The sequence below is a fragment of the Crocuta crocuta genome, unplaced genomic scaffold (assembly GCF_008692635.1).
Source record: "Crocuta crocuta isolate KB4526 unplaced genomic scaffold, BGI_CrCroc_1.0 scaffold168, whole genome shotgun sequence".
In the NCBI taxonomy this organism is placed as follows: domain Eukaryota; kingdom Metazoa; phylum Chordata; class Mammalia; order Carnivora; family Hyaenidae; genus Crocuta; species Crocuta crocuta.
In genome coordinates this window covers 4,626,138-4,638,964 of record NW_027532591.1, presented here as the reverse complement: position 1 = coordinate 4,638,964, position 12,827 = coordinate 4,626,138, and the positions used below count along the sequence as shown (strand labels likewise).

Below are 12,827 nucleotides of genomic sequence, written 5' to 3'. Positions count from 1 at the left end.
ACCACAGATAGCATACAAAAACATGAAGTAAACTAGGAAGGGAGGCCTGGCCACAGGCGACCTGAGCTGACAGGAAAATGAGTGGGAAGACAGATCAAGTCCTCATCCACTAACTACACAGAAATGTTGACAGTAAGAAAAACAAACTTTAAGGAGTGAGAGGTGCAGAGGCTTGGCAGCAGAAGCCTTCTGCAGCTGGCTTAAGAACAACACGATAAGGGCATGTGGGTGGCTCAGCTGGTTAAGCAACTTCAGCTCAGGTCATGATCTCAAAGTTCTATTGCGTTCAAGCCCTGCATCAGGCTCCATGCTGGCAGTGCAGAGCCTGCTTGGGATTCTCTCTCTCTGGCCCTCCTCGCTTGTGCGTATGCACACTCTCCCTCTCTCTCTCAAACTTAAAAAACAAAACAGGATATGGGACAGCTTGGAGTCTGCTGTCTAAAGGTGGCAGAGCAACTCCTGAAGAGTGGAACTGGGGAGTCTCAAAGAGGAGCACTGATGCCATTCACACCGGTGGCAAGTCCTCACATACACACATTCCCTCCTTACCCCACACTCACAACTAAATCCTTGGAAGACATTCAGGTGAAGAAGCCAAGATTCAAATGGTTCAGAGAGAGTCTCACCAAGCAGCACATCCAGTTATATCACTAACAGAGGCAAGGCCAGAAGGCCCAGAGAATTAAGTTCTCTGGGTTGATGCAGGAAAAATCACGTCAGGAAATCTAGACACTGCTCAAGCCCAGCTTCCAAGAAGCTGCTGCTTCTTACCTGATCTGAGTCAAGTGTCACACGTAGGCCTAGTTTCGTCATTCCATCTTCCTTCAGAAGCTTCAAGTGGGGACAGAGAGCAAGGCAAAAAGCCTTGGCAACATGCTCAGTCAGTCGGCTATGATCTGCAGGATCACTCAGGCAACTGTGCTGGTCATCGTTTTCCAGAAAAAACACCTGTTCCCCAAACGAAAGAGACTTTCAGCTTTGCACCCAAGAGATGTGCATGAGCTCACTGTGTATGAGCACCCTGATCCCCTACTGTGCAGGAAGACCTGACCTATCTATCTCCCTGGTTTCAGCCATGGTCATAATGGTATGTTCTACTCAGAACCAGAAAAGGCTTACATTTAGCACTGTGCACTTCTGAAAGGTAATCCTTATACGTGCACAGTCTTCTTAAGAAATGATCTTGGGATCTAAGAGAACAACTCTTACAGATTATGTGACCCAACACCTTCATGTTACAGATCACTCAGAGAAGAGAAGGGACTTGCTCAAGTGCACAAAAGTCCTGAGAGACAGAGGCAAGGCCAGAGGAATGAGTCTACTGCCTCTCATTACAGAAATCTGACACATGGCCAAGTCACTGCTGAGGCCAGAACTGTGTTAGTGTCCTTGCACCAAGCTGAGCGGTGCACTGGGCAGAATCAGAAGCACAACAAAATTGGAACTGAGAGACCCAAGTCCTAGTCACACAGAGGAGGATTGTGAGCAAGTCCTTTGACTTATTAATGCCCAATTACGCCTTTGTAAAATAGAAGGCCCCTGTCTTGTGGCACCTGGGTGGCTCAGAAGGTTGAGCATCTGACTTCAGCTCAGGTCATGATCTCGTGGTTCATGAGTTCGAGACCTGCATTGGGCTCTCTGCAGTCAGCACAAAACCCACTTCAGATCCTGTCTCCCTCTCTCTCTCTCTGCCCTTCACCTGCTCGTTCTCTCTCTCTCTCAAAAATAAACATTAAAATCTTTTTTTAAATGAAAGCTCCATCTTCTCTTATATTGTAAATTATATAAAAGCATAATAGAAAAGATACAGATATGCAGAAACACCATGGTTATATATACCACCCCCTAGCTTACTGCTCAGTAAGTGGCTTATACTAAGAATACTACAAAGGGGACATTCCTGAAGCCCACGCACTAGTGAAAGTAGCACCGTGAAATGACAAGCAAAGCTCTGCACCAGGCATCAGAAGACCTCTGGGCCCTGCTCTGCCAGGCTTCTTGGAGCCTGTTTTCTCATATTATGCAAATGAGATGGGTCACACTTGCTGCCTCACTGGATTATAGGTGAGCAAAAGGGAGGGAAAACAAATTACTTGTTTGAGTGATAAGGAGCTTCACGTGGTCCAGACTGCACTACTTGAAATGTGTCAAGACTACTGAGCTGCATATGAAAACACTGAGCCTGGTGGTATGAAGGTTAAGTTACTTGGAACAATAGCTCAAGAAATGGAGAATAGTTTCTAGTCTCCTGCTCTCATGACCCAGTATGTGAATGAACTTTAGTAAGGCATTGAACTTCTCTTGGCCTGAGTTACCTTGTGTGTAAAATGGAAAAGCTAGAAGTCACAGAATTAAAAAAATATATATATTTTTGGGGCACCTGGGTGGCTCGATTAAGCATCTGACTTCAGCTCAGGTCATGATCTCTAGGTCTGTGAGTTTGAGCCCTGTATGAGGCACTCTGCTGTCAGCATAGAGCCCAATTTAGATCCTCTGTCCCTTTCTCTCTCTGCCTCTCCCCAACTTGTACTATCTCAAAAATAAACATTAAAAAAAGGTTAAGACTTTTAAAGCTTCAAGGAATTCTAGAGGTCTTATAATTTAATGTATTATTTTATAGAGGAAAACGCAGATTCAAAAGAAATTCAGAGATCTATGACCCTCCCTATTTATTCTCAGAAAATAAACTCCTGATTTGTCTGAACTGTACATACATACAGGGTCCCTGCTCCTTTCATTCCCAGGCTAGCCTCTCGTACAGATTTCAAGGGAACATGTAGTGCAAAAGAGCTTAGGAGCTGGCTGGATCTGGGTTTGGATCAGAACTTTGCCATTACTTATTTGCCTTGTTTTATTGGACAAGTTGCTGAGTCTCGGAGCTTTAGTTTTCTTATTGGTGAAATAAGCCTATTTTTTAAAGACTGTATTATCTAAGATACTTTTAACTGTGAGTACAGCATAACTAGCCCAGCATTCTAAAGAACAAAGATGGTATATACCATTCAGAGATGCATCCTTCTTGAATTCTAATGCAAACAAATCTCTAAAAGCTCATTCACAAGGAAAGAGAGACATCAGATTGCAATAGGCTGTACTTGGTGGCATTTCTTCCTGCTGAGCAGAGATAGACCAGAGGGAATTGGAGTATAGAAGCTTTTCTTTTCTTATTCTCCAGAATCAGCCCACAATGTATGTCTGAGCCTAGCAAAAAGTTGTGCTCAAAGGGAATCAAGAATCCCAAGTTTCAGGGCATCTGGGTGGCTCAGTTGGTTGAACATCTGACTCTTGATTTTGGCTCAGGTCATGATCTCACAGTTGTGACTGACATCGGGCTCTGCACTGAGTGGAGCCTGCTTGGGATTCATTCTTTCTCTCTCTCAAAAATAAAAAATAAAAAATTAAAAAATTAAAAGTTTTTCAGGCATGCGTTTAAAAATAAAAAAGAATGCCGAGTTTCATTTCCTTACCTCTGTCCATCTGATGACTTTTCCATTTGCTTTATACTCTGATCCATGGAATATCTTCACACTTGTTATAGACTCCATGGACTTCCCATCTATAGGACTTATAACACTACAATAGAGGCAAAGGAGAGAGATGGAAGCAGGTCCTGTAGTTAGAAGAATCACTTCTGTTACCAAGTCTTGCTACTAATTACACTAGGCACTTTGCTGAACACATCTGAGCAACACATCACAGCAAGAAGACACTGCACAAAAATGTACATGAATACAGCTCTCATGGGGAGGTCCTGTGCAATGAAATAATTCTAAGAACACATATGAAAAAGGAACCATGATTCCAGGAGCTGGTTCTTTCAATGTAAAAAAATTATTTATTCAAACCTGCTCTCTTCTCCCAGCATTTCTTCCTGCAGTGAATGTGCGGCCACACAATCTCCCTCTCCCCTCTGCTCTGTCACACAGGCTCCGGACAACAATCATATTCACACATTTTTGCAGATCTGCCTCACAGATGAACTTAAGGGGTTGGGGGGGAACATGATACACTCACCTCTGTGTGCTGCATTCCCAGTTCTGACATACTGCTTGGAATGTAGGAGTTTAATAAATGTTTACTGATTAAAAGAATTACTTGACCAGCATGTTAATTATGACAGTGCTGATGTGAGCTCATGAACAAGTGTTTATATTATTATCATAACAAATTCCCTTTAGTGCTAAATTATCACTCATAGATTCCTAAACAGAAAGGCCATTTTTATAGTCATTTCCTCTGCCAAATATAGCAAGCATAAACAGGGGGAGATTCACACTCATTATGATGAAGATTCAAAATAATTATCACAAAGATTCCAAACTCTTCCTAACAAGTTTCAAATGTTTGTTTTCTAATCTCCATGTAAAAAGATCAAGTTGAACTTAAACTTCAATATCAGGGATTCATTTCATTCACTTAACTTAAACTTATTTAAACAACCCATCATTATGACACAATAATGTCAACAAGGGCCACTCTTAGTTGATTAGTACTCTTTTAGAGAGGATACCCAGACACTAACGGACAAGCTGGAAAACATTCAATTTATACACTATAAACTAAACCCCTGAATTTGACAGTCCTAACTAGTTCTTGTCCTGTTTTCTAAGATGCTGCCACTGGCACTGGTTGTAGGAAGGGGCAACCTGCGTGTTACCAGTTACTGATACCTAAGGCATCAGATTTTCAGATAATCAATCTTTTTGTCCTCATAACCATGTTCATTTCCAACTAATTAAATACAAATTGATTTTGAAATTAAAATTTCCAAAGAAGTATGTATGGGAAGATAAAGGACTATTTATAAAATAGGCAAATATACTCTCTGATTTTTGTTTAATAACAAAAGTTTTAAAAGATTTTTTAAAAATTGGGTGTGTGCCATGTTGTCTATGCCCTCAATCTGCCTTTGCTCCTGCTATTCCCTCAGACTGGAATGCCCACTCTGCCACAGCTATGTGGCAAGTATCTACTTATCTTACTAAATTCAGCTCAAATGTGGCCATTTCTCTATGCAGGTCGTCTTGAATACCCTACCACCTCTACCAAGCTTCCTCTTTTCTTTCCTATCTTCACTGTGTCCTATAGAGTTTTCCATGAGGATCTTCCATACTTTCATGCACTTATTTGTAACTATCTTCAAAACAAGACTGAACCACTTTATCAGCAGAGTGTGTGTGGAGTTCATTTTTGTATTTTCAGAGACCTATACACAGAATTATTGCCTGAAGAAAGGAATGAAAAAGGGATGGATGAATGGATGAAAGAAAGCTTAATACAATGATGTATAATATATTCATTCAATCAACCAAATTTTTAAGCACCTACTAGGTGCCACACAGTGTTTTAGGTTCTGGTGATATAGCTATAAATAAACCAGATAAAAATCCTTCCTGTTACGGAGTTTAGAACCCAGGAGCAATATAATAAGTAAAAGTACATTTTATGTGAGAGAATTATAAGTTCTCTTGAGAAATACAATGCAAGGAAGGGGGACAGGAAGTACTGGGGGTGGGAGGGAAGAAATATGTATGGGAGGGTTATAATTTAGATAGGTTGGCCAAGGAAAGCCCTACTGAGAAAACACATTTTAGAAAAAACTTGAAGGTGGTGAGGGGGTGACTCATTTGGCTATCTTGTATTGAGGGCCAGAGTACAAGGTGAAAGAACGGTTAAGAGCAAACGCCAGAGGGCAGAAGTAGGGGTGATGTGATCAGACAAGAAGGCAGATGTTGCTTCTGTGAAGTAAAAGGGTAGACAGATTGTGTTAGGCCTTAGATGTTGTAAATGACTTTGGCTTTTATGCTGCATGACACTGGAAGCCAATGGTGGGTTCTGAGAAAAGAAGTGACATTACTCTGGCTGCTGTACTGGAAACAGATTAGGTAAGGGGGCAGGAGGAGGTCAAGACTAGAAACAAGCAAGCCAATTCAGAAGGCTCCTACAATAATGCAGATCAAATGATGGTGGCCTGAACCAGGATGGTGGCAGTAGAGGCAATGAAAGGTTGTATGATTCTGGATATATGCTGAAGTAAAATATAACAGGATATATAAGATATATACTATAGGGGCCCCTGGGTGGCTCAGTCGGTTAAGCGTCTGACTTTGGCTCAGGTCATGGTCTCACGGTTCGTGGGTTCGAGCCCCGCATCGGGCTCTGTGCTGACAGCTAGCTCAGAGCCTGGAGCCTGTCTTTGGATTCTGACTCCCTCTCTCTGACCCTCCCCTGCTCACACTGTCTCTCTCTCTCTCTCAAAAATAAATAAAACATTTTTAAAAAAAGATATATACTATAAAATATAACAGTACCAGGATTTACTATTGGGTTAGGAATAGGATGTGAGAGAAAAAAAGCGTCAAAGGTGACTCCAAAGTGTTGGCTTGAGCCCTCAGAGGAGAGCAGGCCTGTAATGGAAAAGAGTGCAGGACTGGAAGCCCCAGGAGGTATTTTAGGTTCCAGCCCTGCCACTTCCTTACTTTGTGGAGTCACTTAGCCTGTTGGTGCTTGTTTACTCATCTATAATATAGGAAAAACAAGGCTAGTTATTATAGCAAATGAAACAATTTTGGGAAAAGGGCTTTCTCTATAAAACCAGAAAGCGCTTTGGTATTACTATTATCTCAATAACTTTAGAGACCTGTTTTGTTTCATCAACTCCTTCCCTCCTCCCCTCTTCAAAACTATGCAGAGAAACTCCTTCAGAAATTAAGTCAAGATACTAGAAATTTAAAATTTTATGTTATATAGACACAAAGGTCCTTTCTCTTTGGGCTTTCAGTAAAGTTATAAATACTATTGTAGACAAGGCCCAGAGCCCAGCCCATAACCAAATGTCCCAAGGGGAGAAAGGGGGGAAACATTTACCCCTTGTTGACGTTCTTGTCATCATCCACCCACTGGATGTAGATGTGCTCCTGGGGGTCCTCGGCGTCTGCCTTGCCACAGGTGATGGTGAAGTCCTTCATCTCTCGCAGTGCCTGCCTCAAAGCATCCATGTTCTCTGCTGTGATCTGGACCATAACGCCATCTGAGAATCAGCACCAAGATAATACAGATGGAAACAACGCAAAGCCAGGGAGAGAGGCAGATAAGCCACAGTGCCTGGCAGCTAGCAAATCCCTCTAGGACTAAATGTAAAACCTTGCTTTGCTCTCTAAAGCTGACAGAAAGTTTTGTTCTGTGAGCTGAACCTCTTGCTTTTGAAAGTGCTATGAGGAGCAAACACCAAGATGGCTTCTGCTTAAAACACTTGCCTGCTGATTTCAATTCAGACACGGCTGAGTTCTCCTGAGACTGCTCAAGGGGAGATTTACACATGGTCACATCCCTCTTTGGGACTGAGAGAACATTTTGTTCCTCTTCTCACTCTTGCATTTATTATGCTCTAACCATATTTCCGTGTTTGCACTTCTGTCTCTCTCACCTCACTGATTACCTGGCATACAGTGAATGCTCAGTAAATGTTTGCTAAATAAATCACTGAATAAACAACAGTAGTGGGATAAGTGATAAATCCACATATTGGCTAGCAAGAGGGCAAACCTACCACGTGTGTTTTACACGGGCCTCCATGTAGCCAACACATGGTAACTATCTAGGGGCTGTTACCTACCCACGTCAAAGGTGGACACCAAAATTCATACCCTGCTTCACTGACACAAAATTTTGTCAACTACAATAATTTCTAAAAAGCTTCATAAAAATTTCATAAACAGGAAGATAATTGCTCAACTGACACACAGAGTGAAATACAAGAACTAAAACTTCCCAATCCAAAGATAGAGATGTAACTTTTAAACATCTTGCATTTGTAAGGATCTTTGTCCGTTCAAATGATCATTTCCACAATATTTAAAAGATGTTTTTTAATCATCTTTTCAAGACAAGGTTTAAATGTAGACAATACTTGACCACATAGGCATTAATCAGTCACTTAAGACCAAATGACTGTTTAACTCCTAGATTTCTTAACAACTTCTTAACAGCATGCTTCTACCATCTAGTCAAAGTTGTGAAACTTAGTTGTAAAATACTAAGTGTACTTTGCTCTTCACTTGCTGTTTTATTAAGCTTACCAATAAAGGAGGTCAAAGCCAGTATCTATTAACATATGTAAGATGATCTATGTATTTCAGTTAACACACTGGACTCCACCCCCAGGAAGGACTGCTCTTAGATAGAGGCTGGAGTTAGCTACTGTGGAAATGAGACCTGTCACGTGTGGCAGACTATCCTTTCCAAAGGTGACCACAATATCTCTGACCTCACATGCTTTCTCACAATGCCAGCTTCCTGATTCCCCATTAAGAAACGGAGTCAATTCTTTTCACCTTGAACTGGGAAGGTTTATGACTATTTCCAACACTAGAGTATGGTGGAGGTGACATGGTGTGATTTCCAAGACTATTTCATAAGAAGCAACATGGCTTTTGCCCTTTACTAGATGTGTGCCTGGAGTTAGAAGTCCAGCTACACCAAGGCCACCATGGCATGCTAAGTGTCAAAGTGTGCATACTCCAGTCACCACACATAGTCTTTCAATCATCCCACGGCCCCAGACATGTGAGTAAACAAACCTTCAGATAGTTCTAGCTCCCAGCCATCAAATCATCCCTACTGAGGCCCTGGACCTAGAGTCAAGCCGTCCCTCCACTATCCTGTCAAGATTCCTGACCCAGAGGAATCAGTGAGCATGATAAAATAGTTGTTGTAAGCCATTAAGATCTGGGTTAATTAGTTCTGCAGCAGGAATAACCAGATCAAAGTAATCAGATCAAAATATAGGAAGAATCAACCGATAAAGAAAATAAACAATATGCATGTCAGCCTTTCATTAACTTTCATTTAATTAGCTTTTTTCAGGACATATGTCATGTCTAATCTAATTACAGAAAACCAGCAGCAAGCACATCCCATTCTGCACCCCAAATAATGACTGCACATTCCTGAGTTAAGGCAGACTGAACTTACATGTTTATGAATATGAGCCCAATGATATATCTGAACTCAGACTATGTCCTCTTGGGTACCCTATCCCAGAGCTCTGAAAGGTGTTCTCTTAATTTTTCTGTCACTATCCCCATGATATCTCTACCGCTTACTCCCTTCTTTGGAGACCGAAGTACCTATATGACAGTATTAATTAGCTGAGAGAAAGATGCTATTGATACATAATAGGAGTAAGAAGTCTACTGTAAAATGTCATGGTTTCACTTAACATTCCTTGCTTTTTATTTATTCTTTTAAACTTTTATTATTATTCTTATTTTTTACGTAAGCTCTATGCCCAACATGAGGCCTGAACTTACGACCTGGAGATCAAGAGTCGCATCCTCTACCAACTGAGGCAGCCAGGCACCCCAACATCCCTTGCTTTTTGAGTTGTATAATTAGGCCTGAACTAAATATAGGCAATAAATAACTTATTCTTTACCTTCCACAATACTGGACTTGGCAAGATATCCGGAAGAAGATTTTAGAGCGCCACTGAACACAAAGAAACTGGCACCAGTCACTAAAATAGTAATATAAATAGTTTCGTGAAGATAGGCCCTGAGATCAAAAGATTCAGAACAATAATGAAATATTTGGTAGTTGGTAACCCTAACCATTATCATACAGAAAACAAAAAACAACGACTCTATACACCACAATATACAAGTAACCAATAATTTTGATGTTTTGGGAATGAAGTTTTAAGATACACTCCTCATTTTGTTTTCCTCTCCCTCCAGTCAAGAATTAAAGAATCTTACAAGCAAAGGAATCTTAGGGGTCCAGTCTAGGGCTTGGCAAACTACAGTCTGTTTGGCCTGCAGCATGTTTTGGTAAATAAAATTTTATTGGAACACAGCCATGTCCACTCATTTACATATTGTCTATGGCAGTTTTTGAAGTATTCCAGAGTTGAGTAATTGGGAACAAAGACCACAGGCTTGTAGTACCTAATATATCACCTAGCCATTCACAGAAAAGTGATGGCTGATCTAATACCTTTACTTTTAGATAAAATATATTTTGAAGATAGAGATATGGTTGGCAACCATTTTATTTACGAGTGTAGTTCTTTTCAAAAATGCAATAAATAGATACCTACTGAAAAGATCAACACATGTTGAGATTACCTCGTCATGAAAAAAAGGATATTTAATTACATTTAGCTTTAAGAAAATTTCAATATGCTCCTCCACATCAGCTTTTAAGATCTTAAAAAATTATTTATTTATGTTTTTACTTATTTATTTGACAGAGAGAGACAGTGAGTGAGCATGTACACACAAGCAGGGGAGATGGTCAAAGAGAGAGAGAGAGAGGATTCTAAGCAGGCAGAGCCCAATGTGGGGCCGGATCCCATGATCCTGGGATCATGACCTGAGTTGAAATCAAGAGGTGATGCTTAACTGACTGTGCCACCCTGGTGTCCCAAGATTTTATTCTTTAAAGTAATCTCCACACCCAATTGGGGCTCAAACTTAGAACCCGGAGATCAAGAGTCGCATGGCTCCACCAATCGAGCCAGCCAGGAGCCTCTACGGCTCCTCCACATCTTAAAATGGACTAAGCTAATCCACTTCTTGCCCACTGGCCCTGCAATATCTCTAACAGGTGGACATTCAGCCTTTGTCAAAGACTCCTAGTGACAAGGAACCCATAATGACACTAGGCAGCCCATTCTACTTCTGGATAACTCTCAGCCTTACAGATTGTGCTCTCAAACGGAGTCCAGACCTAGATCCTTGTAATTTTCACCCAATGGTGCTGGTTCTGGCATTTTGTAGCTATAGAGAATAAGCTGAATGTTATTTCCACACACTAGAAAACTTTAAAAATATAGATAGCTATTTTTCACCCTCTGCCAATCTATACTTTTCCAGATTACACATTTATACTGTATTCACAAGGTCTTCTTTTGACCTAGTTTCCAGATTTTTCACAGGCCTTGAATCATCCTTGGAAGAAGCTCCAGTTTTATCAATGAATATGACTAATTGCACTAATGATATCCAGAACTTATTTCAAATATTCCAGGTGTGATCTGACTAACAAAGAGCATTGTGGACTTATCAGCTACCTTATTTTGGATATCACGTTGAATATACATGTGACAAAGACCTTTTATACCTTTACTAAACAACTGATTTACAAAATATATTTTGTAAATCTGAAACACCAGAGAAGTGTTTCATAAAGCATACTAAAGAAATCCAGTTATGGGAGATATTCTGAGGAAAAACAAGATTCACGATCAACTAAATTTGGAAAGGGCCAGGCACTATCTTCCTTTTGGAAAATTGCAAATCGTATCACCTTATTAACGGCTCTGAAAAGTCCTATAGTGAAGAAATCTGTTTAAACTTGTTAAACCCAGGATTCTCAGTTTAATATACTAATAAGCAAGATTTTCATTTATGTATTTTTTAACACCAAAGAACCTTATAAGACATCTTAAGAAATGCCACCTTAAGCAAGTGCTTCTTAAACTTCAATGTGAATTTAACACAGGGACCTTGATAAAATGCAAATTCTAATTTAGCAGATCTGGGGTACAGATTCTTCATTCCTAACAATCTCCTAAGTGATGAGCCCAAATTATGAGTGCCACTGAACCAAGACGACTTCTTTCAGAATTCAGTCAACCTATTTGAACATTCTTTGGATATGGTTATCCAACAAGTTTCAAATCTACTTAAGTATAGTCTCTCTAAGGGGCCTAGTCTCCTACTTTCAAATACCAGTTCTTGGGGTACCTGGGTGGCTCAGCCAGTAAAGCGTCCAACTTCAGCTGAGGTCATGATCTCACGGTTTGTGAATTTGAGCCCCACATAAAGCTCTGTGCAGACAACTCAGAGCCTGGAGCCTGCTTCGTATTCTGTGTCTGTCTCTCTCTCTGCCCCACCCCCACTCACACTGTGTCTTTCTCAAAAATAAACAAACATTAATTAAAACAAGAAATTAAAAAAAAAAAAAAAAAAGACTAAATACCAGTTCTAGCCTTGCCAATATCTCGAGGCAGAATTTTCAACATGTTTCCCTCAGTAACAGAGATCTCATGTGCAACTTTGAGTCTGGCTATTTGGGAAGTCAACATAATCTTGGAGAATAAGGATGGAGAGGTTAAATTCATCAAAGTGAATTTAGAAATTCATCTAGCTAGAAAGTGAGAGTTATGGAGCTGAGATATCCAACTTTCCATGTCCAGTATAACCTTACATTCTTACCATGTCAGTCACCTCAAATACTCACCCTTTCTGGGCTGATTGTGAATACTGATAGCCTGGGTCTGATAGTTTCCATCATCATTCTGTACACACACGAGATGAGAGTCTGCCTTCTCATTGAAGCAGGCACCTCCTGCCAGGACATGTTCATTGGACTTGTTCATGGCTTTCATCATCTGCAAACAAAGAAGGTTAACTTTCTTATTCTGTCAAAAACGGGTATTTTTTTGGGTCTCACATAGCACAACTCCTTTACCTCCTCAAAGGCAAAAAAACAAATATTATTATTTATTAAAGTGACAAAGAGGCTACTAAATAATGAAAACAAAGTGAATATCAGTCACCAATAATAAAATAAAAAAATCAACATATAGTGGCACCTAGGTGGCTCAGTCAGTTAAGCTTCGGACTTCGGCTCAGATCATGATCTCATGGTTCATGGGTTGGAGCCCCACGTCAGGCTCTGTGCTGACAGCTCAGGGCCTGAAGCCTGCTTCAGATTCTGTGTCTCCCTCTGTCTCTGCCTGCCTCCCCCCCACCCCCATGCTCTGTCTCCCTCTCAAAAATAAATAAACATTTAAAAAAAAAAGAAATCAACATATACAA

At 40.5% G+C, this 12,827-nt stretch overlaps 1 protein-coding gene across 3 annotated transcripts in view; it reads right to left on the bottom strand.

The window, feature by feature from the left end:
- ZFYVE9 (zinc finger FYVE-type containing 9) overlaps positions 1-12,827 on the bottom strand; it is a 135,248-nt gene that overhangs the window by 1,072 nt on the left and 121,349 nt on the right. For 2 of the 3 annotated variants that reach the window (XM_077779732.1, XM_077779734.1), the window contains 5 exons: positions 12,247-12,397; positions 9,437-9,517; positions 6,868-7,030; positions 3,468-3,573; positions 772-948 (listed from right to left, as the gene is read on the bottom strand). In XM_077779732.1, coding sequence (XP_077635858.1) covers positions 772-948; positions 3,468-3,573; positions 6,868-7,030; positions 9,437-9,517; positions 12,247-12,397 — 678 coding nt within the window. The remainder of the gene's footprint in view (positions 1-771; positions 949-3,467; positions 3,574-6,867; positions 7,031-9,436; positions 9,518-12,246; positions 12,398-12,827) is intronic. The other variant, XM_077779733.1, reaches the window with a different exon arrangement.